The following is a 24,943-nucleotide window of genomic DNA, read 5'->3' on the forward strand; positions in this document are numbered from 1 at the left end:
GTGCTGAAACATATGGATTTTTTGTAGTATATCTGCAAAGTTAATGTCATTGCTGTTTTTCCCTCTGCATGTCACACTGAGAATTTACACCATCTACTGCTAATATATATATATATAAAAGGTCATTTAAAAAACATTTACCCCTGTTCTGTATCTCCCTGCTGCCGGTTCTCTACCCAGGTCTTCCCAGAGGGCTGCCATCTTGTTTTATGATTTAAAAACAGATGCATAACTTGGGAAAACAGTTCAAAATATATTATATCATTTATCAGACTGAATATTTTTTTCATCTAGAGATCTAGATTCTAGAGATACATACAACACGACCTTCACATTTTTTAAGCATTGCCAGTTAATTATTTAAAAAAAATGTCATTTGAACAAAGATTATTTTTTTATCTGTTCTCTGCAGGGGTTGTATTTACTTCTTTCAATTTCAAAAAATTGACAAAATATGTGATTTGACCTGGGTTGTCCAAACCTTTCATAGCTTTTTTTGGCTGAAATAACACATTTTTGTGTAATTCCTGCTCTGCAAATGTAAACGTTACATGTTTTTGTGTAGGTCTGTTAGGTTCAACACCCTATCTCAGGGTTTGCTGTCAACAACACTGCTGACTGCAAACAGTGACATTTTTGTCTTAATGGTGAGGACCCTTCAGATGCTCTTGTTCTCAATCACATATAATTCATGTTTGTCAATATTTAGTGGTCGTTTGCCTCATGGTGGCCATAATGCTGCCTATAAATCATCCACATTTTTCTCTGGTTCCACAGAGAAGTCATATGTGGTTAAGTGGGCTCCACAGCAGCAGGTGAACGTCCACTCTGTGTGCGGAACCTCACGACCGGCCGGTTCCCCCTTTAAATAAGCCCCGCCCCGAAATCAGTCGATCAAATTCAGTATCGCACTCACCAGCGTCGCACCAATCAGCGCGTAGAGGGAGTGGTCCTGAGCGGTGGTCCGGGAGGACGTTAGCCAACCAGAGCGGCTGCTGGTCGGACAAAGAGCCTACGTCACCGATCGTTGGTTGTTTGAATGGCTCATTTTTTCACGTCCACGCTGAGTTTATTAAAGGAGCCAGGATGAGGTGAGATAGCGGAGTCTTTATAAAAGGTAACGGTTTTCCGCCGTCTGCTCATTGTCTATGTGAACGAGGCAAATGATAAGATGTCACAGTTTTAAGTGAAATTTTGAACCGTTTCCCTCATCGTGTGCATCAACACACACCTGGTAAGATCATTTAAAAAGTCGCCCGGTGGATGCTGCCACCGAGCATCCATGTGTGGATGAGCACGATGCTCCTAATTCATGCAATAATCCTGATGATCTTAACATGTTGTATTGCAAGCTCCTACATGCCAGAAACCTAAACTATCATCACACCAGGGAAGCATCGGTGCAAAAAGTTATTAAACGAAACCAAAAGCCAAACAAATTGTGCATAAAGTCTCACATAAAAGAGTAATAAATAAGAAAGATACTTCTGCTTTTTGTTTCCGTTGCATATTATTATATTGTTGTTAGAAACGGTGACATCAGCCGTGTGAGGAGAGCACCATCACTGATTTTTTCTTTTTTTCCTTTATTTCTACACACGCCCACCGCCCATGCAGTCCAAAAGAGGTATACGCCTGACCGAGTTCATTAATGCGTGCAGCAAGAGGAGGTGGACATCTCTTCGCTTACGTCCCGATGTGCTGAGAGCTGCTGCTTCATTTCACCACCGCCCCAGCACCACAGCAGCTCAGTCCTCACTCTGTCGTCCAGTGTTATCCCGGATTTTGATGAGAAGTGCCAACATTTTTCTCGATTCTCATTTTCTTTCCCCTCTCCAGCCTCGCCGAGAAGCCCACGCCAGGACGGCGGAGAGAGAAGTTTACCAGCTGCTGCTCGGGAGACGGCGAGGTTTCACGGTCTCATACACCTCGTCTTCGTTATCTTTTAGTTAATTTTTTTGGGGGGGAAGTTAACATCGACTTCGGTAAAGTTTTTTTTCCGGGGGCCCTAGAGGACAACACATCCGCCCGGCATCATGACTCGAAGATCCTGTGCCATTTATGCCACCGGCATCGTGTGCGCTCACCTCCTGATTGTGGGGATCGCCTTGGTCGTGGCTCAAGTCTTCCAAACAATGATACACAGCCGGTTAAAAAAGGTGAGTTGTACAATTTTACCCACACCAACAGCAACTACTGCAGTGTACATTTCCTTCCTTTCACACTTCTTCCATCTGTCACACATGAGGGGTTTAAATGTTTAAGCGTTTCATCTGCAGTGGCCAATCATGCGCATTCAGCATCCCACTGGTGATAGTGCATGCAAGGTCTCAAGATCATCCAATATAGAGGTGTTTGTGTGTATGAATTGTCTTGATTTTAAGTGTTTACTAAGTGGTAATTTTCTCAGGTGCTGCATTCTGCAGCTCCAGCTCTGCGGGATCATTTCGAAGCGTTTCTCTTACGGAATCCGTATGAATCCGAGGTCTAGCAGCGCGTAAGTCGTGGTGCATGGTGTTGCAGCTTCGAGGTTCTGGTCAAGCTTGCTCTTAGACAGATGATTAATCAGCATGTATGTTTTTACATTACACAAAAGCCTAATACGCTCTTCGCTTTTAGGTAGAAATCCCCTATAATTCCCGTAAGGGGGAGAATAACTGTGCGACTCTTAAAGGTGACTTTATTATGACCTCACCCTGTATTATGACATTTGTATGTCCTTTGACAAACCAATATGGATCTACATCGTTTATATGACTTAAGCAATCATCACATGATGCATTTAAGTTCTTATTGAATGAAAGGAACCGCGAGGAAAATGGGGAGAAAACGTACGATATGTGCTTTCTCTTTGCTGATAGTATGCTCTTAACCTGTCCAGCACTGTGCGCATGACCCAGTGACACATTTCTGCAGAAGCAGGCTTGATGCACTTCTGGACTGGTGACTGTTCTGAGGAGGGTTACTGGTAGTAATAGTAGGAATCTCCGCCAGCAGGGACACGGTGGGTTAGGGGGGGAGGTGTGCGGGTCTGGATGGATGGGGGGAAGGGAGCTTGGGTGAGTGCAGAAGAAACGGGGAGTCCCTGACTTCCAGGGGAGAATCTGTAGTAAGTTTTTTTACATTGTGTGGCAGAAGCAGCCTTGCACCTTTCTGAAAATCAAGCGTCCAACTTGTATAAACCAATCCAATTTGTATTAATGGGAGTGACTTCAGAGGTTAAATTATTGGGAATAAAAGGCATGTGTCCTCCAAATGCAGTCCCAACAAATGCAGTCATTCATTTTTGTAAAATTTCAATACCAGTCTATTTTGAGTCATCACTGCTTCACAAATCAATCCAGGCTTGTCAGATTGATCAGCAATATCTGTCTCGTGAATTTCATATGAGTTAATCAACATACAGGCTGTGTTTCAGTACGTTAGTTGAGTCTTTGCAATGATTTAACACTCATGTTGACATTATGGAGAAGAGAGAGGCTAAACATTTATTTCTGACTTGGGTTCGATTTGCACATTGCTTAGAAACAACTGCTACTTTCACTCTTTTCCCCCTCACCTCTAGAATCAGCTCAACATGCGGCACAGTAGTGAATCAGGTTGATGTTTTTCTTGGCGTTGCGCTCCTATAAACATAAGGGAAAACAGCAGTAAATTTGTGCTGAAGTGTAAAACTACATTTGGTGGGCTCTTGGTGTTGGGATGTACTGAATTATACATTTTTTCTTATTTACAGTATTTTAAGGTATATATGGGGCGATGGGGTGGGGGTTGTTGGCAGCTGACACCCTATCCCACCCTACAGACCCATCGCCCTTTTAAATACCTCACATTCCTCTTACTGACATGAATCACTGTTGGATGCACTGTGCAGCTCATAATCTGTACTTTAAAATCTCTCTGCTTCTTTGCTCCTTCGCAACCACCCCCTCCCACCCCCCAAGAAGAAGAAAAATTAACTATTTGTCCAAGTAGGAAACTCACAAACAGCCGCCTCCCTGACACGGTTTTCACCTCCTGGAGTTAAATTTAGGCCTGGGTCTCATTTTTCTCTCATTCTGAATCACGGCAGCATCCCAGGGGACCCAAATTAAGAGAGTTAGTCAAAGTTCATCAACAGGGGACATAATTCTGATGTGGCTGGCGATTACACGAAATGACAGCATAGCTAATCCTCTTTCGCCACAGTCTTCCCATTGAATTAGGCGGAACCCGACATGCTGAACTGACTTCAAAAATCTACCTAATCTCATGTCGAATGCGGCTCTCTGTAATAATGATGTAGCCTAGTTGTTTGGGACAAGTCAAAGCTACCTCCAGGACACAAACTCTGTATGTCTGCTGAGCTGGGCGTGGAGGGAAACGACAACAAAAAAAGTCATGCGAGGAATTTGACAGACTGCTTGTCCTCAGGGGCAGGATTTTTGCCTGGGAGCAACCTCATAGTGCCTTGTTGTTGTCCCAGCCTCTGCCTATCCCGAGTGGTTCTGAGAAGATCATGCCACTCCTCTCAGCCTCTGTTTGGGAGAGGAGACTTTTCAAGGTAGTGTGACTGATTGAGCAAAAAGCGTTCAAGAACAAGGTCGTGCTGGTAAAACACAGCATGTTGTAGTTCAAATTTTGCCATTCATTCACAACTTGAAGTCAAAGTCTTCCATACAGGAGGCACTCTTAAAGGATTTTCTTTGCATTTCCTATGTTGCAACTGAAAACAGGATCTTGTCACGCCACACCTAAGCTGTGCCTGCAGCTGTTTGGCTGAGGCTCAGGTCACATTGCTGTTTGTTTAGTTAAACTCAGCACTAGCTAATGACAAACACTGTATTTTGATCACACTGACAAACCCTCTCCACTTTGTCTCTCACTTGTTCTTGTCTTTTTTTTGTGATGTATCAAGGTTTTATTTTCATAAATGAGTCTCATTCTGACTAACTTTGAAGGCCTTTTTGGAAGACCTTTGTTCAAGGTTGGCGAACACAGGGATTCATGCAGGGCACAGACACGTTTGTTTCTCAAATGCTGCAGGGGAACGATGAGACAGACGCCTGTTTCAAAAGTGACAGTTTGCATTTTGTTTTTACAAGGAAACATTTTAACTCAATTCAACTGGATTATGTTTTATGTATGTTCTGTAGTGCACTGTTCATGATGGTCACACGCTTCTTTAAATTCAGCTATTAATTAAAATGCTGACTCATCAAGACTCGGGAGAGTTTCATGTCTCAAATACTTAAACTTCCCTTTCAGGGTCTCTTCTCTGCTTCACGAGACATTTTTTGGAGGAGGTCACGCAGCTTTGACATAAAACTGAAACTGAGTAATCAGGGTGTCATCATGACGCTGATGGTTAGTTAGACATTAGTAATTCTTTATTATGAGAAAATAAAGACATGAAATTTGAACTTTTGGGACTTTTACACACTAAACATTTAACAGATAAATTGGGAAAATAATTAGCAGATTAATGAACAATGAAAATAACCATTAGTTGCAGCCCTACACCAGTCAAATCATTTTTGTAACGTGTTCAAAGACTAGAGCGTATATTTCATGATCACATACCTAAATCAGCCAAGTGAGACTTTTTTCTTTGTGTGTTTGAATCTTATGTGTCTTTCAGTTAGTTGAACCATCTCACTGTTTCTACGCAGACTATAAAAGTATGTATTTTGGTTGACCCCTCTGACATCTATCATGGTTTTTCGTAAAGTGGGGATGAGGATGCAACAAAACCCAGTAAACAGTTGTATGGAGAAAAACATGTTTTAAACGGTGGAAGTTAAGATCCAAACAGGAAGTGCTCACCACACCTTAAGTTATATTTTCTCACCCTCTGAAGTGCCTCTGAGAGACTGCAGAGGATGATGTATGGGGGGTGGGGGGGTGTATGGTTTTCAGGAACTCACCATTTAAAATACATGAAAGGAAGTGGGTGATTTCTCCTTTCCCAAACTTTTAAAAACATCCAAACGATTGAAAACGGGCTTGCTTGTCCTGATCAGTATCTTCAGCTTTTCTGTTTCCTTGTACACTTTGACGATCTAGTTACTGATTTCTCATGTTCAGACATGCGGCAGCCAGGCTTATGTCACACACAGTTGCCACTAACTTTGGTTTTCAGGTTTGTTTCTCTCCACGCGATCGCAGCCAAAACATCTGTGAAACTGCTCAGAGTGAAACCATGTTCTTGTGGAGGCTGGTTCGGCTTTTATAGTCTCGCCTGATGTTTTGCATGTAGTTCGATGGCTTAGGCTTAACTGATGTCATGTCTTATTATTGCAACACATTGCTGGGTTGTGTGGGCTGACTAGTAGCCCACAGACAGATTCCTGCCTCGGCTTGCTGAGGTCAAAGACTGTGCAGTTTTTGCTCAGACTTTCTGCCTGTCCTGACGGTTTTTCAGCTATGAAGGACTTCTCTCTGCCTCCCTCTGGGTTTCAGGGTCTTGGCCCGGCACCAGCTCATTGCAGAAAAGTGCCATGTGTGCTCTCAGATGGCAGTCATTCAGAATAGGGAACGTCTTTGAAAGTTCCAAAATGTGAATAAAACATTGCTCCACCTAAGTGTAAAAATGCTGTGGGAGTTGTTGATTCTCAGTTGTTTCTCAATCCGAATGTGTATTTGATTTTTCTTTCTTTTTTTTTCTTCTTTTTTTCTTTCTTTTTCTTTTTGCTGACAGGAAATGACTTTGACGGAGAAGAGCCGAGTGTTTGAGTCATGGAAGAATCCACCTCCACCTGTTTATATGGAGTATTACTTCTTCAATGTGACCAATCCAGACGAGTTCTTGAAAGGCGGGAAGGCATCTGTAAAACAGATCGGACCCTATACTTACAGGTAGGTTTGATTTGAAGACCATAACCCAATCAGTGGTTTGGAGTAGGGGTGCAGCTGCAAACGTGTGATATATAGTGATGGAAAAGGAAGCTGGTTTTCATGTCAGCCATGTTTTGAAGAAATCATCTGGGTTGATTTTGTTAATGCTTCAAAACAAAAGACATCTGGACTAACTGACTAATGCCCTTTCCACACCAGGGAATACAGGCCGAGAGAAAACATAACTTTCCTGGAGAACGGCACCAAGATTTATGCCCTTAACCCGAAAACCTTTGTCTTTGTGCCTGAGAAGTCCGCTGGAGACCCCAAGGTTGACATTATCAGGACTGTCAACATCCCGTATGTGGTAAGACATGGTTCATCAGGTCCCCTAGTTTTTGTTCACACTGTTTTCCGCTAACACACTCGAAGCCATTGTCCTCCTAGTTTTAACGTGACAGTTTGAGCACAATAACATCAGGCATATCAAGCCAAGACAAACAAGCCAGCGTATATCTTTTGCAAACAACTCATTGTCTTTCTTCCTCAGGCGGTGATGAATGAGATGAACTCCTACTCCTTCATCGTGCGAACTTTTATTTCCATGTATATGAACAGCCTGGGTGTCGGGCTGTTCATGACACGCACCGTGGATGAGTTCCTGTGGGGATTCAAAGACCCTATTCTCACAAAGATCCACTCCATGAAGCCTGACGTGGATGAATATTTTGGGCTGATGTGGAAGGTAAGCTGTGGCGCCCCTGAATGTGATTGTGGAGGCAAGTGGCTCAAGAAAAACCTTAAGAAATCTCTGGGGTATTGGTTGTTAAGGGTTACTAAAGTGTCAGACAAGAGGAAACCTGTGGTAGTGTCGCGCAAGAAGTGAGATTGGCCACATGCTGATGGAAGATGATTGTACTTCCTGTTTACAGGCCAACATCTGCAACACCAGCCATGTGATGCTGAGGAAAGCATTTAACAGAGCTAAAACAATTGGTCGATCAGCAGAAATTCAATCGTTTGTTTCGGTCAATTTTAAGCAAAAATGCCAAAAATACACATCTTCCAGCCTCCCAAATGTAAGAGTTTGCTGCTTTTCTTTGCCATATATGATTGTGAACTGAATATCTTTTTCCACTGTTCCGTCAGAGGAATTTTTGAAGATGTCAACTTCCCTATTTTTGGACATTCATAGCTTAAATGTAAATACTGCCCTTTATAACATCGGTGTAGTTTTCTTGGAGGCCAAAACAGTTGATGTGAAAATGCCTACCAGTTTTTCAATCAATTACTAAAGCCTTATTGTGTAAGCGTCTGATGAGAAAACGCCAAGGGGCATATTTTATGACAAATACAAAGCAGTGTTTCTTCCACAGTTCCCATGGTCCTTTGTCAGCAGACATTAACACTTGTTTCTGACTCAGTGCCTCTCTGCTGTATCCTCAACATCTGTCGGTCACAGCAGCTCTGTCTGAACCTTGTGTTGTTTTCCACAGAAAAATGGCACTCATGAAGGAGAGTTTGTGTTCCACACTGGCGAGGAGAACTACTTGGATTATGGCAAGATTGACACGTGGAACGGCCTGAGGTAACAACTCATGTCAGGCAGTGTCCTCTGTCTAAGGAAAAAAAAAAAAGATTTTTTTTTTTTTCCTTTTCCTCGCTTTCCTCAATGATAGTAAAACTCTGTCTCGTCAGCACACGGGTTCCACTTCCTCCCAGTTATCATATTCATTTATTTTGTTACACAACCGGTATGTGAAAGTCCAGAGGAGAGAGCCTTTGCTCCCTGGCTTTAGGTAGATCAGGATTGCAAAATGAGTGTTTGTATATCTGAAGTGACTTTGTACTTTGAATGCGAGCAGCATGTGTAGGTAGAATCCGGTGTTGGAGCAAGTGTTCAGATCCTTTACCCAAGTAAAAGTACCACTACAACAGTGTAAATCCACTTCATTACAAGTACGAATCCTGCATTCAAAATGCTACTTAGGTAAAAGATACAGAGGTATTAGCAGCAAATTATGCTTGTTCTCATGACTGATATGATGTTATATATTAGAGTATTAGATTGTCAATACTAATCCATCAACACACAAGTAACATTTTATTTAGGTGATGTAATCTAGTGGTTTCCAAACCAAAGATAAATCTGGATGGTTGTGAAATGATTAAAAGAAGGAAAAGTTATGCTACACAGATTCTTTTCATTCATATTCATATTCATGTTTGCATGCATTTGAGTTTTGAAAAGAATCTTTACTTTTTTTAAAATTACATACTCGATCATTTTAACGTCTTTCGGCCTCAGAATCACACTTCTGACACAATTGATTAGTTGATTGCAGATTTACTCTTTTTAAAAAAAATTTGCTGTCAATTCTAAACATTCACTGCTTTCAGCTTCTCAAACGTCAGGATTTGAAATCTTTTCATACATGATAGTAAACTGAATCAGACATTTTAGGATGGACTGAGAAATCATGTTATGACAAATGTTTCTCTAAATCAATTACATCACGCTTTTATCCAAAGCGACTTACAAGTGAGGGACAACAGTAGAAGACCTTGGAGAAGGCACTAAGTACTAAATCTGTTCAATTAGACAAAGTGCAAGGAGATCAGGTAAAGACAGGACAGTAAATGTGAGTTAGATGAATGAAAGAATAATTGGCAGGTTAATCAAAACCGATTAACCAACCACACTTTGCTTTTTTGTAAGAGGTCACAAGCCAAAATAGTTGGGAAACACTAGTTTAATCTTTAACAGTGTGTTGTATTTTATAAGCATTGTATTTAAAATTGTATGTTTTTTTTTCATGTGAAATCTTAATCTGAGAAGGAATTGTTAATCATAATTACTATAATAGAGAAGAAGTATAAATGGAAAATACTGAAGTACCTCAAAATTGCACTCAAGTGCAGTACTTGAACTTCACCCAGCACTTATATAGCCTGTGTGTGTTTTTTCTTTTTTTAAACAAACAATAGGAAGATGTCGTGGTGGTCTTCCAATCAGAGCAACATGATCAACGGAACGGATGGCGCTGTCTTCCACCCTCTAATAAACAGGAACGAGCTACTCTACATCTTTGCCGCCGATCTCTGCAGGTATGCACATGTGCGTGTATTGCTGTAGATTTGTTTACAGTCAAAGCATCCTGGCAGGGTGTGGACAGGAACTTCAGCAAGGTACAAGTTGGGAAATGATGGCTGAGACATATACAACCTGCTTAAAAATCTACTGAAGGACCTGAGTTCTGGTTATTACAACTTTGATAAGGATGGCAATGAATGTAAAACACACGTGAAGAGTCCAGAGTTTGACCTGGACACAGCTGGGAGGTGTGATTATACAGGAAGTGATCATCTTGTTCTTGACACTTATTTGTTTTATTCTCCTAACTGCTTAGAAGATGACAAGAGCTCTTTCCTACTTGTTAGATGTCTTTATTTAGACTTCTCAAGAGGCTCTTTAAGTTGTTTTTCCTTATGATTCCCAAAACTAGGAATAGATCTGAGCTGTTTCCTTTCCTCAGGTCTATTCATCTAGCCTATGTGGAAGACGTGGAGGTGAAAGGCATCCAGGCGTATCGCTTTGCACCCCCGAGCGACGTCCTCATGAGTCCCGAAGACAACCCCGCTAACAAGGGCTTCTGTGTGCCAGCTGGAGACTGTCTCGGCACCGGGGTGCTTAAAGTCAGCGTTTGTCGAGAAGGTAGGAACACCCCACCCCCACCCCCCCCCCCCCCCCCTCATTCTGAGCCCCCTCTGTAACCATAGAGCCTGACCCAGTTACCCACCACCACCCACCTCCCTTTGATAACCCCAAACCAGTCCCATGACAGTTTCCCCCCTTCTTTCTACCCCGCAGAAATGTCCTTTCAGTCAGCTACCACGTCCCCTGCCCTGCTGCCTGATTCTCTCTGTTTGAGCATGCCAGGTTTTACTCAATACATGGTTCAATAATTAACTGTGCTGGCTGTTGAAGTATTTTATGGTGGTCATTGAGTAGAGCGTGATTGCTCTGATAAGGCAATCTCCAGTGGGCTTGACACATGAAGTCATTGTAGTATCACAGAACGATATGCTACTGTAACCCCGGCGCTCTGCTGTTTGTATAATTTACATGAAGTTAATTTAAAATCCTTATAGTATTCTTTGTTTTGTTTTTTTGTGTAACGTTCTTCCAACATATACAGTCTAAAGGCCCGTTCGGACATGATTAACATTACAGGAGGAGGTTGGGGATAAAATAGTCCCTGGTTATTTCACTCCTCTTTTCTCATCCCAGATCCTACATATAATTTTACACTGAGCTGGTGAAATGCAGGTAGAAGACGTTTTAAACTTAGAGGTCCACTTTAAAATACTTTAAATTACAGGAGGACTGAGGCTGAAAAACGGCTGGTAATTTCGGCTGTAATTACAATAATTATTGTTATTATTACCAGTGAGGGGGTGAAAAATTACCCACAAACTCAGTGTCTTTGGTCTGTTTGTCAGACAAAACAAGACATGTATAGTAATTGGTAATTTTCACAGTTTTCTGGCATTTTAAAAGACTCTAAAGGTAATCTTTCAGAGTAGTGTTAATGTGTGTTTTGTTCTCTTAGTATTGTTGAAGATGATTTTCACTTTGTATTTACTTGTCCAATATACCTATGACCTAAGGACTTTAGGTGGAGAGTTTTATTTTGGCAAGATGTATATTAAATACATGTTAAATTTGCCTCTTTGAAATGTTGTCTTTTACAGTTTGTGGAGTTAATTTAATTTAAAACAATATATGTGCAATTATACATGTATATACATCATTTAACTCCACTAAGAGTTTAAGTATTATAAGCTTTAAATAGATATGATTTTTCTTACTCAAATTAGGGGTAAGAACAGGATATTCAGTGCCTCAGAAGAAGCTGTCTTGTCTTAGGTTTGTCAGCTAATCACTATTTAGGCCCAATATAACCCCTGACACACATTCTTCAGCTATCTGCAGCAATATATCAATTACTGAAATTCCAGTTTATCTGCTTGACACAAAGTACCATAGTTTTATCTTATCTCACGTTTCTTCTTCTTCTTTCGTCTTTCTCCAGCATTCGTTGTTTATGTTGAGTCATCTTCAGGCACAAACACAAACACTGACTCTTCGTACTTGTTTCCCTCCAGGTGCTCCCATCGTCGTGTCTTTCCCCCACTTTTATCAAGCGGACCCCAAGTACATCAATGCTGTCGACGGGCTCAACCCCAACAAGGAGGAACACGAGACGTACCTCGACTTGCAGCCGGTACAGCTCATATTTAATATCCCAGCAGATTGGAGCCACATGGGTTGATCTGTGTTGAACCTTTTTAACTTTCGGTTTATGACAGTCTTATTGAAATGTTGTTTTGATCATGATTTGTAGTAACGGCATTAAAGGGTCTAAATTAGGGGTTGCCTAATTGTCGCCTAATTGTCTATTGTTTCTTAACGCGATTCTCTAAATGATCCAGCCACATTTTAATGGTTGGGATACTTAATTTTCTTCCAATGTGTGAGAATTATAAGAAAGATAAGAAAAGCTAAAGCGAGATTCACCGGAAGCTTTCTACTTAAAATAATATCTTTTTGTCTTCTTTTTCTTTTCTTTTTTTTTTTTTTTTTTTTTTTAAGACCACGGGAGTTCCCATTCGTGCCTGCAAGCGAGCTCAACTCAATATCATCATGAAGAGAGTCCAAGGCTTCCCGTAAGTCGAACTTTGTTGAACTGTGACCCACTTCACTGTTGCCACATACTGTCCCCATTACAGCCACATGTTGAGCCAGATGTTCCCCCTGACCTTACCGTCTCTCTCTCTCTCGCTCTGTCCTTCTCTCGCTCTGTCTCTGTCTGTCTGCCCTGCAGCAAAACCAAGTACATCAACGAGACCATTTTCCCCATCATGTTCGTCAATGAGGTGAGGACCCTCCCCCACCCCCCCACCCCCCACCCTCCTTCAACACAAACTGAAATAAACCTGTTCTTGTAAGGGAAACTTAAATCAATATTGTCGTCTCTATCTTGAACCTAGACGGCGACCATTGATGATGACTCAGCTTCCCAGATGAGGACGCTGCTCTTGATTGTGACCCTTGTGTCAAACTTCCCCTTGCTCATCGTGGGTTTGGGCATCATCCTGCTGCTGGTGCTCGTCGTCTTGTTCTGCCGAAACCGCCAGAAGAAGGTAGGAACTGCCCCTGCTGCTGTGGTATTATTAATCCTAAATTTAGTATTATTAATCCCCACAGTTACCCTGGTGTGAAAAAAAAAGTGTGCTACCCACTGACATAGTTCACAGTGTAAATGGGACCTAGAGTGATGATAGATAATAGTATAATATGTCACAGTAAATCCTAGAGTTTTGAAAGTTTTGACCGGGTTTCTGCATGATTAACATTTTCCTACATTAACCTCACCAAGCTTTAGCAGGTTTAACCCCTGAGCTGTGCGCATGTTAACTAACACATTGCATGATTCCTGAGTAGCAAAGCCTGCATGAGCAGTTTTCCACAATTCTGGATCAAATGGATGTCATGTGTTTTTCTTGCTGAATATTTAACAGTCAATGCATCTTTTGATGAGTCTTGGTATTCAGGAAGAAAGCGTCAGCATAGCTATAAACTATCGTAGCACTGTCGAGTACCAATGTGCATTGAACTAGAATAGTCCTCGGGATGATGTACAACGCATGTTCACCTCTTATCTTTAGTAGTACAGGGTTTCTGATTTGAACCCTGGCCCTTACTGCCTTCATGCTATTGTAGTTCAGGTTATTCACGATCCATAGAGTGGCCTGCAATACACATGTTAAAGAAGTAGTTTGTTATTTTTGGGAAATATTTCTTTTTTTGGTTGACAGATGAAAAGGTTGATGCCACTCTTGTTTGTCTGTTTAAATATAAAACTACAGCCAGGAGGCAGTTAGCTTAACTTAGCATAAAGTCAAGAAACAGGTTGGAACGGTTAACCTGATCCTGTCCGAAGGTAACACAATCTGCCTACCAGCACCAAAATGTGTGGTTTTTGGCTTTTACAGGTAGCTGAAATAGCTGAAATCTCACCACAGCAGTCGTCTGTAACTTATGTGGATGGTCATTTTGTCAGATGGCGTTGCGTTCATAAAATCAAGGATTTTAGCAGCAGCTTGGAAATGGCTTGGAAGTTACTGCCGGTTAACATGTAGTTTTAATGGGCTGTGTTTCCGTCACTATTTTGTACTTGTTCTGTTGTTTGACGACAGAAACAGAAAAACACGCAAATGAGAACAGCTTTACTTGGAATTCGGCTGAATCAAAATACTGTATATGTGAGCACAGAGAGGAGGAGAGATGCAAATAGAAAAAGAGCTGAAACCAGCTGACATAAGACAGAATGCAAATAGCCTACAGTGTGGTCCAGCCATACACTAGGTTTTGACCTAGTTTTGTGATACTTTTTCTACAGAAAAAACAAGATATACCACGTTAATTAGTGAGCTTTAGAAATGCTGGTATTTGGATTTTGTTTGGATCTTGCCTTCGCACAGACTTCAGCTTCATAGTTAAAGTGCGGATAAGAGAGTGGTGTCAATTTTCTCATCTAATTCTCTGCAAGAAATTGAATTGGCGTGTTTCCCAAAAAAAAGGCAAACTATTCTATTCTGTACACACGTGAATTTAAGTTCATCTTAGGACTGAGAGACTGTTATTGCTTAATTGCAATGTGAAGAAGTGTTGTATTAACCATGTTCTAATTTTAATTTTCTGTAACCCCCCCCTTTTTTCCTTTTCTGTTTTAGAATGAAGTAAAACGTATTGATTTTACTGAAGCTTTTCATTCTTTTACTGTAAGTCTTCATTTTGCCTTGTTTGCTATTCTCCTTTTAATTTGTTATCCATCATCTCTGATTATCATTTTTAATTGTCTTTACGGACACGATATTCCTTTTTGAGTTCTCGCCTCACAGTGTAATTGGTTCCTTTTTGTTTTTAAGTTAATTTGCTTGGTTTTTTGTCGTAACTGGTGCACATTTTAGGTTGTCGTGTGAACGTTACAGTCAAAACATTTAGTCCCATTTTAATGTCAGTGTTGAGCATAAAAGCATATTTGAACATCTTGCCAGTGCTGCGTTTGTACTAACACCTCTTGTTGTCCCGACTCTTCCTCATCCAGACGGCAAAAGAGGACACGGCCTACACTCAGGTCAGCGACAAACCGGACGAGCCGTCGGAAACGCCAGCCAACCAGCCAATGAGGAATGGCTCCTACATTGCCATGTCTCCAGTGGAGGCCCAGAAGTGTTGATTGAGGATCTCCTGCCCAAGTGTGGAGCTCAGGAAGGGGGCTGAGGGAGCAGCACAGGGGTGTTACATTACCACGGGTGGGGGTTCACACACACAGTGGGCTCGTTTTCACGTATTTTGGGTGGTGGGGAGGATAGGGAAAAGGGGTGGGACACAAACCCCAGTATATGTTTAGTCAACAAAGACGTTGCTCCTCTCACTGAGCCCTCTTATGACTGTCTGTCCTCCTCTACTCTACCTGCTGAGCATGGCCCTCACTGCCTGCCGTGCTGCAACACAACAACAAACTCTCACACCTTTATTCCTCATTTCCGTCCTGGTCGGCCCCTTAAACACGCCGGGACTCTGGGTGGGCTCGGCCAGGACAAGCCTTTTTTCCATAATTCTTCTGAGGGAACACAGTAGCATAGGTGTCGCTGCTGCACACGGATGCATGATCTTCTGAGCAGACTTTTGCCGACTAACGTGGCTAAAAGAGTGTTTAGTATTCACCTGAACAACAGTGGGTGTTGTTACAGTTGTATTCTTGCTAATTTCCTCTCCATCAGTGTTGCGTGAGGAGAACACTTTCAAGTCGACAGATTAAAAAGCCCCTGTAAACTGAATCCTTAGGACAAAACTCTGAACTCCTGGGCACAGAGGATAAAATGGTTTTGCTAAAACTGAACTTGGCATATCCTTTTTGTACAAACGAAAGAAAGACAGAAAAGAAAAATGGACTGAGCCAAACTATTTATAGGATTTTTGCCTTTTTTCCTAAGATGAATTAGTGCGCACACACCGCACTTTCAAGTATCAATTAGTGAAAGTGTCTGTGCACCTTTATCTTACACTTCAGTGTCCTGTTTAGATGGACAATGGGCAACTGTTTTTCTTGACACAGGCGTGGTGTAGTGTGACACATGAAATACTCGTGATTTTGGCCCCACCCCCTCCTCTTCTCCTTATTTTTTGTCTGCATTACTTTTTTTTTTTTTCTTTTTCAAAACACTAGTTAAAAAATGAAACATTCAGCTACATTTCAAAGTCCTCATTAGTTAAGGTGAGAGTAGCTAGATGGGAAATTGTTAGGATTGCCGACAGTAGCTTGATAAAGTCACACCTTTTTTAGGCTTCATCACACATCGAGATAAAAAGGAAAAAAACAAACACCCACAGAACTTACAAGGGAGACTTGAACCTGCTTTCTGCCTTACAATGGTTCAGTGTGTTCTTTATGTTCATACATTGTTCAAATAAGCTGGAAATCTCTTTGTCCTTATTGTACATATATAAAGGGGAAATGTTGAGATACCTCTGACCAAATCCAGCAAGCAGTCCTCCTAGGTGTGCTGAAAGACACTAACTCTGTCTGGTGTCGACCGCTCCTGCACGTCTACACTGTTACTTATTAGAGAAAGCACAATTTGGATTGCTAAAACCAGTCCTCACACAAGGCTACCAGGTTTTTTTTTGGTCCTATTACTACTATATTTACAGCTGATCTGTCAAAGACACTTGTCAAGTGCCGTGACTATTAAAAAAAAAAAAAAGAAAAAAAAGGAATCATTGGGTGTTGAGGGAGCCCTGCGCGCCACCCGTCGCTGTGCAGTCGTTCGGTTTGCCAAGGAGCTGTAGGCATTCAGGCAAACGCAGCACACAGCACTTGAATCACTGTTTGTCTTATGTTTCATGATGTGTTTTTCATTTTTCTGTCCGCCACATTTGTCTCATCACACGTTAAAACCCATTGCTGTCTGTCGATGGGAAGTGAATTTAAGGCCATAATACTGTCAATATGGAAAATTCCCTGCACTTTGCCTGGAAATTGTGCCCTGTGTATTTTCATTGTTTTTTTGTTTGTTTTTTTTTTTTTGTCCTTGTCATTTCAATGCAGGTGGTCCATATGTTCAGTACATTTCAATGGTTTGTCCTGGCTAGTGTTGGTTGTGCTGTTGTTGTAAATGGACAACAGACATCCCTGCCTCTGTGTTACTTGCTTCTCAGCACATGGAGTGTCTTCTTTTGATATACTTTTGTATTTGTTATTGCTGCTAAAAAATGCCATAACCTATGGACTTGTATTTGAATATGGGGTATTAACCATAATGTGCTCGTATTCGGTTTCAGGTTGATCCACAGACTCTTTTTTTTTTTTTTTTTTCTCAAGTCTTAAATCTTTAAGACTTTCTGTGTCGCCAACCCTTTGACACCTGAGCACAAAGATACAAAGCCCAAAGCTTTCTGCCATTTATTGGAATTAGCAGTTACAGTTATCACTAGAAACATTTATGTAAAGTAATCACTAGTTAACCAGTCATTCCTCAATTAACAGTTGAACTGACCATATCACATGTACCATGGGGGTTAATATATAGGGTTAGTAAACTTGACAGAAAGGGCGAGCCACTCTAGCGCCATCTAAGATTGGTGTCAGAAGTCTGATTCTGGGTTTAATAGCACCGGTGGAGAGTCCTTTTTAAAGCAGTTCAACATTTTGGGGAATAGGCTTATTCGCCTCCTGGTGGAGAGTTAAGATGAGAAGATTGATGCCACTCTCGTGTTTGTCTCCTGAATTTGAAGCCACAGCCTGGAGATGCTTAGCTTAGCTAGGCCAGCCTGGCTCTGATGATTTTAGCCTCTCAAATGTGTTATAGGATGCTATCATTGACATTTAATGCTGTTTTTTTAAATGTTTTGTAGACCAATCTAGAAATGAATTGGCTGATTAATCCATAATGAAAATGATCATTAGGTGCAGCCCTAGTGAAAATTACAGTTCACTGTTTTCTGGGTGGTTATGTGATGGAGAATTTCTTGGTTCCAGGAAGTTACTGCATCAACAAATAATTTGGCAGGTAACCCATCTGTAAAACTGGTGCTTGTAAGAGCCAGAGCCAGGTTTCCAGTCTTTATGCTAAACTAAGCTAAGCTAAGCAAAGCTATGCTCCATCTTAAGGTTTAACAGACAGACACGTGAGTGGTATTAATCTTCTAATCTAACTCTCCAGCAGAAAGCAAAAAAGTATGTTCTCCAAAATGTTGAAATTGTCCTTTAAAGTAAAACCAATTCACTAAAGGCCTTTTTTTATTTCACCTACATGCAAGAAACTTTGCCTTGTGCAAACTCACAGTCCATCGTTATCCACCTTTTGGAAATATTTACTTGAACCTGAAAAACCTTAATCCTGTGAGTCGTGTGTGTTGCTTGTACAGCGCCTGTTCAAACATACACACACACACCTGAGCCATCACTACTCCTCCACCTGTCTGACTTCTACTACACTGACCTTTGAGTCCAATCCTTCAAGCTCATTGGCTCGTCCCTGCTTGACCAAAGATAACCCACATAGATCTGCCCCAGCGCCGTGTTTACTCTCCTCTGCGATAATGGCTGTGCCACAAAACCACCGCCTACCTACCATTTTTTTTTTTTTTTTTTTTTTAAATCGTGCCACCACTTATGTGAAGTATTTGCAAATGTGTTTTGTGTGCGTGAATGCATGTATGTGCCTTTTTACATCAAGGCAAAAGAAAAAAGATCACAGATGGTAGTTTGATGGGTATTGCTTTTTTCTCACCCAGCGCAAGCGCAAACAAAAGTAATCAATGCTCTTTGAGCAGAAAAAAATCTCAGTATTATGTAAGACAAAGCAATACATAGCTGTGTAAAATAAGTTGTGGATGTTTTGTAAGGGGCCACATGATATTTATGTATCTTTTTGTTCCTGAATTTGTGACTTTTGTTAGTTTGACTTGTGTAGGATTTATTCCTTTTTATGTAGAGTGATTTAGTCTTTTTATTTTGTAATATTCAGCTTGAGTACAAGCACATCACATTTCATTTTCATTCAACATTTCATTTTTTTCACACTGAAAATATGAAAAAAAGTGTAAAGATAGACCAGTCTGTTAAGCTGGGACCTGTCAGAGCCCTGTAAAATAAAATGTCTGTAAGAGTGTATATGAATGGTTTAAGATTCAGGTGTTGGACGAGTATGAGAACTTGTGAGAGTAAAAACTTGTTTGTGGAGCCAAATGCACCATTTCTGTCAAACTGGAGTGATTTACTGGAAGGCTGATTATCTTGATGACTGAGTAAAGTAAAGAATTGATGCTGTGTAAACTATCTTGATGAATGAAGCCCTCCATCAGGGATGAGCACTAGTGCCATACCATCCTTTGTTATAATTTTTTTTTCCTTAATTTGCTCTTTGGTGTAACAACCGCATCTCCCTGTTTCAATGTTCTGAAGTCACTAACAGACGTTTCCTCTTAAGATGTACTAATTTGTTTTGCTGCTGAAAATGACAATCCCCTTGTCATGTTAGGTGCAAAATGATTTCAAAGTAATATCCATTTTTAGTTTTGATAATTTACACTGCACAGATGTTTCTACAGTGCTTTTGTAAACATTTCTAGTGTATTTGCAAAAAAATAAAAGTTGCAGTCAAATGCAAAGTACACACGTTCATCTGCTGTCTTTTGTTAAACTGCCTTAAATTTGAATCTTATTTGTGGCAATAAAACTTTCAAGCCAGAAGAACCTAATAAGTGTATGTATAGGTGTTAAATATCACTGACTCTCTGTCATTGAAATAGTTACATTTTCAAAATCATGACTTTAAAGCTAACAGCTTGAAATTAGCTATTTAAATACACAAAAAATAAATTACTTGTACTTAAAGTCTTCAGGAACATCAACTACAACAGATCAACAGATATTTAACTTGGCATTTTAAGTTAAGATGACTCTAATATCCAGTTTGATTTTAGTGTTCTTTATCATTAAAGTTAAATATTTAAGCTAAAAAAATAAAATAAAAATAGATTCATAAATGAACACAATTCTGCTCATTTCTTTTACTCTTATCCACTCTCAACTTATCCACTGTTGTGCCTTTCATGAGATACAGAAAAACAGTGAAGACAACATGGCGGCTGTTTTCTGTGTCAGCAAACAACCTTCCTCATGCACAGACAAGTTGATTGAATTGTGTGTGTTCCAGGCTAAAAAAAATTGTGCGAAACTGATATTTCAGACTGGTTAAGTCAAAACCTCACGTGAAAACAATGATCCCTCGCAATATACTGAGATTAATTAAGTGAATTAATCAAACTCTTGACATTTGGATGGACTCTCATGGACTTATAAACCTTTACTGAAAGTATCCTTTTATACTGCCTTGTTTTGTTGTGTTGTTTTTGTTCTTGTGATTAAATGTGTATGTGTATACTGTATGTATTGGGGCAAACATATGTGCGGGTTTATAAAGTGGCATAAGGATGTAAGCCCCTTATAGAAAGTGCCAATGTATGTATACGTATACATACATTTGTGTTACTTTGTATTTCGCCTTTTTTTATTTTTGCTAAACTAAAATTTAATAAGAATTATTTTTTTTAATTAATCAAATGGCAAGTCGTATTTACTTGGATAGTTTCAGTAGAAATAAAGTACTGACTAAAAGTGCACAATAAAATGCTGCTTACACAATGATGCATCAGAAACAATATAATATTGTATATAATAAATCAATCACTGAGCCATTATGACTGTTACTTCTAAGGTACATAAGACCTATGTACTTCTACTTTTAAGGATCTGTTTACTTCTTCCAACACTGGATTAAATAAGTCTTGGCATGTTTACCGGGACAAACTCCTTAATATGACTATGACTAAGCATTCAGTAAAAGGCCTTACTCCTGGCTCAGTGATGAAGTATATTTCCTTTTCCAGTGAATAACTTGACAAACAACAAAGATTAAAGAGCAAGAACTTTTTCTAGATTCACTCAGGAGAAACCCTCATTTTATGCAGCAATGAGATGCATTTTCTCAGAAAGCTGTGACTCTCCCTGCTCTTGTCAAACCTAAACTTCACCTCTTCCCAAACATGTGAAACTAACAGCTGAACTGCCCTAAGTTTGGGCAAGTTTTCAGGGAGTATAGGAGGTCACACGTGTCTGTAACAGAGATAAATCCACAAATCCATGAGGGCATTACATGTGTACACATCAGCAGCCTTTCTGTTCATTATTTTAAGTGATAGCCTTGGGGCAGGCTCTACTGGGAACTGACATCATACGTTTCTGCCCTTGTGATTATCTTTTCAGGGACTGCAGGCGTCAGCATGTACAGAGGTCCTCCTTCAGTGTGTATTATTCACTTTTTTGCCATAGAAATTACATTTCTATACTAAGTACAACTATGGCAACAACACATAGGTAGAGACAGTATTGGAAACTGCAATTCTCATCTGATGATTTCTTAATTAACTCCTATGAAAGTGTTTTCTTGGTTCATTTTCACATTCAGTTTTTGTTATGCAGATTTTAAACTGTCCTGACTATCCTTTATCTTTGAGTCAATTTAACAGCATATAAAGCTGCCAGAAACCCAAAATACAAGAAAGATGATGCAAAGATTTACTGATTTTTAGTAATCATCTCTGAAAATATTGCTGTAGAATTGTTCATTTCATTTCATTCTATTTATTCATAAGGGCAAAGCATGTTTATACATTACATCAACATTTCTATAAATGTGCGAGAGAGCTGATGGTTAAAAATTGCACAAATGACAATACAATGCCATAAAGACAGCAATCACATCAAAATAAGTGTTCTAAAACAGTGCATGAGCACTGTTTTAAATGCAATTACAAGTCAGTAAAATTGCAATATCATACACAAGGGTGTAAGTTTGGTCTCAACATTGGTATGGACGCAACAACCCTGCCACCCCTCCAAAACAAGGAGATTGTCTTTGTAGTGCCATAAATCAAGCGGTTTATTAACATAAGGTCTGACTTTACACTTGGGAATGCCCATACGCAAATGTAATATGTGTACATGTGTTGAATTTCCATATATGAAAAATATATACATAAGAACTAAAATTATATGTATTTGAAGTATAGCCAATATATGTAAAAATGACATGAAAATTGTTTGGACCAATATCATATACTTGACAGATATGTCTAGGTAATAGAACCATATATTTTAGTATGCCTTTTTATATAATAGATATATGTTACATGAATATATATCCATCCCAAAGCCTGTCAGTATGTGTTCACATTATATATGTTAAAGTAAAAGATAGATGTGGATGTTTAAAATTAAAAAGAAATTATTAAGGAAATCATATACAAACATATAGAATTTTGATAAGCCTGTAGTATTAATAAAGTTGCATTTTACTATGAGCATTTCATATATCTCATAAACTTATATGTTCATATCTGTCCTAAACGTCATAGTATAGTAGGGCATACAAAAGTCAAAAAAACATCATAGTATATTAAGGCATTCGAATGGCAAAAAAGTCATAGCATACTATTTAATAAAAAACATCATAGTATAGTAAGGCACACAAATGTTCACAAAATTCATACTATCGTAAGGCATAAAAATCTCCACAAACCTCATAATATAGTAAGGCATAATAATGTAAAAAAAAATGTCAAAGTAAAGTATGGCAGAAAAATTCTAAAAAACGTACGGCATAAAACTTCAAAAAAACATCATAGTATATTAAGGCATAAAAGGTCATGAAAACGACAAAGTATGGTAAGGCATGAGAAGAATAGTATAATTAGGCATACTATGCTCAGGCATCAAATGAGATGGTATAGTATGGCAGAAAAATGACAAAAAACGTCATAGTATAGTATGGAAAGTATAATATGGAAGACAAATGCAAAAACATCATAGTATAGTATGTCATAAAATGTCAAAAAAACATCATACTATATTAAGGCATAGAAGGTCATATAAATGTCATAGTATGGCAAGGGATTAGACAAAATAATATAATTAGGCATAAAAATGCAAAAAAACGTCAAAGTATAGTATGGCAGAAAAATGCCAAAAAATGTCACAGTATATTAACTCGTAAACGGTCATAAAAACATCATACTATGGTCAGGCATCAAACGACATAGTATAGTAAGGCATAAAAATGCCAAAAAATATCTTAGTCTAATATGGCAGAAAAATGCCAAATAACGTAATGGAATATTATGGCATAAAAGTTCATACAAACGTCGTAGTATGACAAAGCATTAGACAAAATGATATAATTAGGCATAAAAATGGCAAAAAACGTCAAAGTATATTATGGCAGAAAAATGCCAAAAAACATAGTATGGCATAAAACGTCAAAAATGCATCATATTATATTAAGGCATAAAATGTCATACAAAGGTCATAGTATGGCAAGGCATTACACAAAATAATATATTTAGGCATAAAAATGCCAAAAAATATCTTAGTCTAATATGGCAGAAAAATGCCAAATAACGTAATGGGATATTATGGCATAAAAGTTCATACAAACGTCGTAGTATGACAAAGCATTAGACAAAATGATATAATTAGGCATAAAAATGCCAAAAAATATCTTAGTCTAATATGGCAGAAAAATGCCAAATAACGTAATGGGATATTATGGCATAAAAGTTCATACAAACGTCGTAGTATGACAAAGCATTAGACAAAATGATATAATTAGGCATAAAAATGCCAAAAAATATCTTAGTCTAATATGGCAGAAAAATGCCAAATAACGTAATGGGATATTATGGCATAAAAGTTCATACAAACGTCGTAGTATGACAAAGCATTAGACAAAATGATATAATTAGGCATAAAAATGCCAAAAAACATCAAAGTATATTATGGCAGAAAAATGCCAAAAAACATAGTATGGCATAAAACGTCAAAAATGCATCATATTATATTAAGGCATAAAATGTCATACAAAGGTCATAGTATGGCAAGGCATTAGACAAAATAATATAATTAGGAATAAAAATACCAAAAAAGATTTGAGTCTAGTATGGCAGAAAAATGCCAAAAAAAGTCATAGGTATAGAATGGCATAAAATGTCAAAAATACATCATACTATATTAAGGCATAAAATGTCATACAAACATCATAGTATGGCAAGGCCTTAGATGAAATTATATAATTAGGCATAAAAATGCCGAAAAACGTCATAGTATATTATGGCAGAAAAATGCCAAAAAAAGTCATAGGGATAGAATGGCATAAAATGTCAAAAATACATCATACTATATTAAGGCATAAAATGTCATACAAACATCATAGTATGGCAAGGCATTAGATGAAATTATATAATTAGGCATAAAAATGCCGAAAAACGTCAAAGTATATTATGGCAGAAAAATGGCAAAAAACGTCATAGTATAGTATTGCATAAAATGTCAAAAATGCATCATACTATATTAAGGCATAAAATGTCATACAAACGTCATAGTATGGCAAGGCATTAGATGAAATAATATAATTAGGCATAAAAATGCCAAAAAAGATTTTAATCTAGTATGGCAGAAAAATGCAAAAAAACGACACAGTATAATATGGCATAAAATGTCAAAAATACATCATGCTATATTAAGGCATAAAATGTCATACAAACATCATAGTATGGTAAGGCATTAGACAAAATAATATAATTAGGCATAAAAATGCCAAAAAACGTCAAAGTATAGTATGGCAGAAAAATGGCAAAAAACGTCATAGTATAGTATGGCATAAAATGTCAAAAATGCATCATACTATATTAAGGCATAAAATGTCATACAAACATCATAGTATGGCAAGGCATTAGATGAAATAATATAATTAGGCATAAAAATGCCAAAAAAGATTTTAATCTAGTATGGCAGAAAAATGCAAAAAAACGTCATAGTATAATATGGCATAAAATGTCAAAAATACATCATGCTATATTAAGGCATAAAATGTCATACAAACATCATAGTATGGCAAGGCATTAGATGAAATAATATAATTAGGCATAAAAATG

The 24,943-nt window shown here is 38.8% G+C and overlaps 1 protein-coding gene across 2 annotated transcripts; it reads left to right on the plus strand.

Moving 5' to 3' along the window:
- The first annotated feature begins 1,670 nt into the window (after positions 1 to 1,670).
- LOC111236467 (lysosome membrane protein 2-like) lies at positions 1,671 to 19,572 on the plus strand. 2 transcript variants are annotated; one of them, XM_022765205.1, is made up of 13 exons: positions 1,671 to 2,159; positions 6,680 to 6,837; positions 7,036 to 7,183; positions 7,367 to 7,561; positions 8,313 to 8,404; positions 9,805 to 9,924; positions 10,353 to 10,531; positions 11,986 to 12,104; positions 12,473 to 12,546; positions 12,705 to 12,756; positions 12,871 to 13,023; positions 14,617 to 14,664; positions 14,991 to 19,572. In XM_022765205.1, exons 1-13 carry the CDS (start codon positions 2,037 to 2,039, stop codon positions 15,120 to 15,122), a joined length of 1,593 nt encoding a protein of 530 aa, XP_022620926.1. In that variant the 5' UTR covers positions 1,671 to 2,036; the 3' UTR covers positions 15,123 to 19,572. The 2 variants fall into 2 exon arrangements, with proteins under 2 accessions (XP_022620926.1, XP_022620927.1); XM_022765206.1 differs by lacking the exon at positions 14,617 to 14,664.
- The last annotated feature ends 5,371 nt before the right edge of the window (positions 19,573 to 24,943 follow it).

The sequence above is a fragment of the Seriola dumerili genome, unplaced genomic scaffold (assembly GCF_002260705.1).
Source record: "Seriola dumerili isolate Sdu_G_001 unplaced genomic scaffold, Sdu_1.0 BDQW01000668.1, whole genome shotgun sequence".
NCBI classification, from domain to species: domain Eukaryota; kingdom Metazoa; phylum Chordata; class Actinopteri; order Carangiformes; family Carangidae; genus Seriola; species Seriola dumerili.

Coding starts and splice junctions, on each gene's coding strand:
- LOC111236467 (XM_022765205.1), top strand. CDS start 2,037: ATGACTCGAAGATCCTGTGCCATTTATGCCACCGGCATCGTGTGCGCT. Junction 7,562..8,312: donor ATTTTGGGCTGATGTGGAAG/GTAAGCTGTGGC, acceptor TGTTTTCCACAG/AAAAATGGCACTCATGAAGG. Junction 12,757..12,870: donor CCATCATGTTCGTCAATGAG/GTGAGGACCCTC, acceptor TCTTGAACCTAG/ACGGCGACCATTGATGATGA.